Raw genomic sequence first — 7,172 nt, forward strand, 5'->3', positions numbered from 1 at the left:
ACCTTTTCAATAATCTTGCCTATAAAAGGAAGATTTGATATTGGTCTTTAGTTGCTCAATATGGTGTTTTCAAGATTGCTCTTTTTCAGAAGGGGCTTAACAACTGCAGCTTTCAGGGAGTTTGGAAAAGTAAGAAGTGAGGTGTTCACCACTTCTAAGAGATCTGCTTCTAAACAGTTAAGCACACTTTTGAAAAAAGATGTGGGAAGTGTGTCAAGATAGCAGGTTGAAGATTTAAGGTGCTGTACTATTTCTTCCAAAATTTTCCTGTCAATTGCTTCAAAAACAGACATAGTAACTTCTTTTTGAAATTGCGGTCGAATCTGTCTGACCTCTGCATAACTTGAGGATGTGCTAATCGCCTTTCTGATATTATTGATCTTCTCAGAAAAGAAGGAAGCAAACTCACAAAAACAAAGCAAATTTATTTCACAAAATTAAGTTAAGACTGTTAAGAATGACTAATACTGAATAAACAGCCTGTAAGGTAAGGCTATTAAATAGCAGTCCCAAACTATCTCACAGTTTTCAATAAATGTCCACAGTATAGCAGGAGTAGCAGATTGACTGGGATTTCTATCTTTTATATCTTTTGCAGAGGATGATTCCGTTCCAAATACCAGTGGATTCAGCATTACCACGCTGTGAACCCAATCTCTCCACACCTGAGACAGGTACTGCAGCTTTCTGCTGTCAGATAACAGCCGTTACACTTCAGTCGGTTATGTACAGCTCAATGACACGTCCTTTTGTTCCTCTGTGTGTGTGTGTGTGTGTGTGTGTGTGTGTGTGTGTTGCACAGGATATAACAGCCGTTACACTTGAGTCGGTTATGTACAGCTCAGTGACACGTCCTTTTGTTGCTCTGTGTGTGTGTGTGTTGAGTAGGATCTCTGTGCAAGAACGTGAGGTCACTGTCTCCCATGCCAACCGCCCGTTCCCCTCAGAAGGTGACTGGTTTATGCTTAAGTCACTCTGTGTTAATAGTTGGTGATAAGTTGGTGTATCTAATGAAGTTTGTCCTTGGTTTTTCTCTGCAGTCAATGGTCCCGACCCTCACGCCATCCCCGACCGATGGCTTGCCGATGGGGAGCCTGGCATCTCACTCACCTGCCCGCTCTGGCAGCTACAGCAGCGGGATCTCATCCCTCAGCCGCTGCAGCGTCTCCGAAATGTGCGGGATCGACCTCCCACCGCCCGACCCTCCTCTACCCCCCACCGTCCCCGCAGACGTGCCCATTCGCCGGGGCAGCAAGACTCCTCCGCCCTACAGCGTCTACGAGCGGAACAATCCCCGGCGAGCGATGCCACTGCCTCACAGTCTGTCAGTGCCACCCAGTACCGACAACACCAGCCTGACCGGCAAACCCCAGCTGAACCGCGTGCAGCGCATTAATTCGGAGCCCCGTCACCGGCCCACACCCAGGAAGGTCTCTCAGCTGTAGCGCGTCAGCGGTAACTTGGACTACGTCGCATTTTTTGCAGCCGTTTACTGTAAAATAACTGTAGGTTATGTATCATAATTGGCAATGTTTTCAAATGCAAGGAGGTGCATTTTTTTTGTGGAGGATAGGGAGTGGCATATAAATAAATCTTTCAAATCTTACTTATCTTACTAAATTAGTACGAATATGTCAATAAATAAATAAAAAATGTCAATAAATATGTCAAAGTCCAAAGCAAAAATGTAAGTCATTTATTCATTTATTGACACATTTCATGCTTTATTTATACTATTATTTATAAATAATTAAAATCATATAACAATTTTTCAATAAGTATGTCAATAAATAAATCAAGAGGTGTCAATGAAGTAAATAAATAAATGTTCATAAATCTATCATAGTCCGATACAAAACATAATTTAAAAGTTATTTATGTATTGACACATTTCATTCATTTTTATTCACATTTCAAATATTGTGTCAATAAATAAATGATGTCAATAAATAGATAAATGTTAATACATCAAAGTCTTTTGCAAAATATAATTTATTTATTTATTTGACACATTTCATACATGCTTTATTGATTTATTTGTTTACATTTTATATATAATATTTTATAATTGTATTTATTTATCAAATAGGCAATTTAATTTGTAAAATAATGTAATTGTTTTAATTTATTAAATAATGTTAATACATGAGTAAATTTATTGGACTTTGTATTTATTGACACAAATTTCATGATCTTTTTTTTATTTATTGACAAGATTTATTTATGCCACTCTCAGTCCTATACAAAACATAATTTCAAAGTTATTTATGTATTGACACATTTCATTCATTTTTATTCACATTTCAGATATTGTGTCAATAAATAAATGATGTCAATAAATAGATAAATGTTAATACATCAAAGTCTTTTGCAAAATATAATTTATTTATTTATTTGACACATTTCATACATGCTTTATTGATTTATTTGTTTACATTTTATATATAATATTTTATAATTGTATTTATTTATCAAATAGGCAATTTAATTTGTAAAATAATGTAATTGTTTTAATTTATTAAATAATGTTAATACATGAGTAAATTTATTGGACTTTGTATTTATTGACACAAATTTCATGATCTTTTTTTTATTTATTGACAAGATTTATTTATGCCACTCTCAGTCCTCCATACATTTAGATTTTTAATTTAGAGATTTGTATTCTAAAATCTAAATGAAAGTGAAACGGAATGCTCCCATGATGAATGTTTTCCTTTTTTGTTCGTTGATATTAAGTAGATCATCTCAATTTCATTTTAAAGCTGCATATTTGATGGTTTAGTGACTATTTAGTGGATCGGCTCTTTAGACCCAGTCTAGAGCGCAGCTCAGAATTGTTCTTCACCGATGAACATCTCGGCGCAGTCCTTCTGATATGCAGTTACGGCTAGAAATGAAATATACTAGAAAAGCCATGAAGAGATTATGTACGCTTTGAAATGGCATGTAATTTACAGCAAAATCTGAAGATCTGGCAGGTCCATATCCCATTTAGAGTGCTCTGAAACATATTGCTAGCAAGGTATTTTTGATAGAAGTACAAAATCAGTGTTGTACAGCTTTTATTTCCACACTACAGCAGTTTTTTTTTTTTGGTCTTACACAAACCGAGGCGTACAGCTAGACCTGTGTCCCGTTTTAACCGCTTTGTACTTTCTGGAATGGCTAAAAGGTGCTACATATTTCTTAGTGTTTGGTTTTTTTCTAATGTAGCCTCGTATCTACCGAAACTGCCTGACCGTTTAAATGTGCCAATGTGATGAAATTGTGTGGTCTCTGAGTATTGTGCCAAAGATGCAAACAGTATTAACTTCTTTGTCAGTGAGAGTAGTTAGGAAAGCTTAACTGAAGTTAGCGTGGCCGCTAGTGCTCAACAATGTGCTTCTTAAACCGTGTGCAGAGGCGTAGCTCAAGACTGCATGAGGCATGAGCAGTACAAAGCAATATAACCATTGTAGTTTGCAGAGAGCGATAGAAACATAGTTCTGAGATTACTTTTCCCAGCAGCCTGATCCCAAATCAGGTTGTGTCGCTGAAGTCACTTCCAAAAAATATTGGCTAGATCAAATCTGTTTTTCTTTCTCCTTTGAATGTTAAATCTGTCAGAACTTTTCGCATTACGGTCAGAAATTCAATTTGGGATCTTATTTGGACTCTAGGTTGTAGACGATAAATAAAGTTTAGGAAATGCTGTGTGGAATTGATGTTCATTTATATTGTTTTACCTTTTCTTTCAGAATTTGTTTTCTTCTAAAAAAAAAAAAAAAAAGTTTCATTTTTTTTACATCGCATTTCCATTTTAAAAGTATTTTCTCATTTTATGTGTATTTTTTTATTTTATTTTTTACCATGGAACATACTAACAACATTAAAATATTTGTTTTTCTTGCTAACAAAGCCAATGTGGTAAAGTTTTCAACAAAACAGCTGATTTTAGACATTTACGAAGTTTAATTTCAAAGAAAATACCTACCCGATCTCACAGGAAAACCTAACTATATTACAAAGTGGCGATTTCGTTTGAATTCATACGATGTGAATCTTATGAAATCATATATTCTTCGTAAAAAGTAAGCATGAAGGTCCATGCCTGAATATATATTTTTTCGTAAAAAGCAAGCATGAAGGTCCACGCCTGAACATAACTGAGCGCAAGCAAATCGTACGAATTGATACCAATTAGCCACCAATTTGTCAAAACGTAAAATAAAAAAATTGCGATGTGAGTGTGTTGCTACATCCCTTCCTACGAAAGAAAACTTTCCGCATATTGATGTAAAATTGCGAGTAACAAACAGCTTTTTCACTGCCAGCTTAAAAGCCCACAGTTCTTTTAATAAATATTGGATAATAAATATTTGATAGTCGTTAAAATGCAACTTCAAAACACAGCAGCCTTTGTGAATCTCGGCTGTCAGTTTACATTATTGATCATGTATAGACAATTGAAATGGTCTGTACTTGATAAAATTTGTTCTTGGCAAAAAATATCCCCTGTGGTTTTATTCTATTATTGCATTTTTGTAGATAAATACAAAGTTCAAAGTGCTGTATTTTTTGGCAACCTAAAATATTTGAAGTGTGAAGAATCGAACTAACGTTGAATACTTAAAGATGGGCACTGTAACAAATTCGTTTGTTACCTATTTTATTAACGGCTTTGCAGCTATGTTCTCATATTGCCATGTTATGAGAGTTGCTCATTTTCGGCAATCACGTTTTGTAATTTCGATTGATTGCCAATGGTCAAGTCGTAGGAATTCAACTCTAGTCATGCCTGTATTTCTCCTGTCCTGTTCTTTCCTTTCACCCTCCTTTTTATGGATTATACTCTTTCTGTTCAATTTTTTGAACTTGTAAAGCTGTACTTTATATCATACGATGGGATGAAAGTATTCCATATAGCCTGTGTTACAGATTTGTACAAAAGGTGTTTATATGAAAATGTAACCAGTTCATAGCTCTGAATGTTGCAACTAAAGTTTTTATTTGTAAATGTTGAATATTAACCATCAAACAAATAAAGGTTGATTGATGTAAACTGTGAGTTTTTTAACGGCTTTGCAGCTATGTTCTCATATTGCCATGTTATGAGAGTTGCTCATTTTCGGCAATCACGTTTTGTAATTTCGATTGATTGCCAATGGTCAAGTCGTAGGAATTCAACTCTAGTCATGCCTGTATTTCTCCTGTCCTGTTCTTTCCTTTCACCCTCCTTTTTATGGATTATACTCTTTCTGTTCAATTTTTTGAACTTGTAAAGCTGTACTTTATATCATACGATGGGATGAAAGTATTCCATATAGCCTGTGTTACAGATTTGTACAAAAGGTGTTTATATGAAAATGTAACCAGTTCATAGCTCTGAATGTTGCAACTAAAGTTTTTATTTGTAAATGTTGAATATTAACCATCAAACAAATAAAGGTTGATTGATGTAAACTGATGTTATATATATTATGGCATCTCTTGAGATCCAGTACAAGGACTGTAAGCAACCTTTTACCACGTTTACCATGTTTAAACATTTACCACAGCTTCTTTAACTGTTTGACAGAGTTCTCATTTTATTATTTTATTATGGATAAATTGTTGTTATCCCAAAAATGAAGTTTCCATCAAAAAATACTATTTATCATAAATAGTATTTTGATGGAAACTTCATTGTTGGGAGTTTCATTTAAAGGGGTACTATTATGCTCTTTTACAAAGTCTTGATTTTGTTTTGGGGGTGTACTAGAACAGGCTCTCATACTAGGTTGTATTTTTCACATATTTTACATTATTACAACACCTCTCTCCCCAGTCTGGCATGAACGGCTCGAATAGTTCCTGTATCAAATGAAGGCCCACCTTCTGAAATACGAAATGTGCTGTGATTGATTAGCTGGGCCAGTGTGTGTTGTGATTGGCTCCACTCAGCGCCTGGTCAGGAAATGTCATGCCCCTTACCACTGCTGCGAGCTTCAGTGTAAATATTGCGTCAAAATCAAATACATTTGAGCGCGATTTAAACCCGGATGATTGTAACCACTCTAAGTTCGTCTGCCTTGGGAAAGCTAGCATGTCTCCGACATAGTGATAACACTCGTTGCCTTCTCTAGTGCAGCTCAACCAGGTCTCGTCCCATTCGTCGATATTTGTGATATCACAAATCCCGGAAAATATGCGTTGTAGTCCAAACAAGTCGTTCGTTGTAGTTTTTGAAAAGTAAAATAATAAAAAGTAAATAATTTGAAAATTTATGTTAAATAAAATATCTCCTTTTGAAGTGGACTTTGAGATTTGCAACTTTACAGATCTTTTTTATGCTCAAACAGCAAGATTACAGACTAACTAAAGTTGAAAAAGTGAAAAAGCATAATAGGACCCCTTTAACTTTAAAGGACCAAAAATGTACATCTGCCACATAGTTACATTAAAAACAGTACTGTCATAATACCATAGTAATACATAATAAAAAAATAGTATGTTTTGTAGATGCCATTTGTTTTATATTTGTGATTAAAAACAGCGATATGGATAGATTCATAGTCTTTATAAGGGATTGTAATGTTTTTCACATTTTATTATTAATATAATGATTATGAATATATTTTTAATTGTTATATAACTTTTCAAATATATCTAGTGACAAAAATCCATACATATAAAATACATTATGAAAATTACATGTAACAACATTTTGATCAGACATCTACCTCACAGCCTCATTTTCGTCAAATTTTAATGAATGCAATAATGTATAGTATTTTTTTCTGTCCTAAAAATATTTCAAATTTCTAAATCAAATGTAATTTCTTTCAAATCTCGCATTCCATTTTTTTTTAAATCTTAAATATTACATTATCAATTATAATATGTAAAATAGACTTATTATTTTGAATAAATATTTCAATTTTATATGCAGGCTGTGTATGTATATACACGCATTTTATACATATTTCTTTACATTTTGAATATTTTATTATTGTATTTAAAACTTAAGTTTAGTAATGTAAATCGAATATTTATTCATTTACTTTGAAATAATTATACACCTATTTTCTACATTTTCAAATATATCCTTATTGTACTATTACATGTAAAATGGAATTTATATACTAGTCTAAACATACATATACTGTAAACTAGTCGGCTCAAGCTAATGATATGAATGAGAGAGGGAG

General features: G+C 33.7%; 1 protein-coding gene across 1 annotated transcript in view; it reads left to right on the forward strand.

The window, feature by feature from the left end:
• LOC107661459 (dedicator of cytokinesis protein 4-like) overlaps nucleotides 1-1,569 on the forward strand; it is an 82,244-nt gene extending 80,675 nt beyond the window's left edge. Inside the window, exons 50-52 of the mRNA XM_016451049.1 lie at nucleotides 599-674; nucleotides 889-950; nucleotides 1,041-1,569. Of these exons, the coding sequence (XP_016306535.1) occupies nucleotides 599-674; nucleotides 889-950; nucleotides 1,041-1,445 (543 nt within the window). The 3' untranslated portion in view covers nucleotides 1,446-1,569. The remainder of the gene's footprint in view (nucleotides 1-598; nucleotides 675-888; nucleotides 951-1,040) is intronic.
• The last annotated feature ends 5,603 nt before the right edge of the window (nucleotides 1,570-7,172 follow it).

The sequence above is a fragment of the Sinocyclocheilus anshuiensis genome, unplaced genomic scaffold (genome assembly GCF_001515605.1).
Source record: "Sinocyclocheilus anshuiensis isolate Anshui unplaced genomic scaffold, SAMN03320099.WGS_v1.1 scaffold491, whole genome shotgun sequence".
NCBI classification, from domain to species: domain Eukaryota; kingdom Metazoa; phylum Chordata; class Actinopteri; order Cypriniformes; family Cyprinidae; genus Sinocyclocheilus; species Sinocyclocheilus anshuiensis.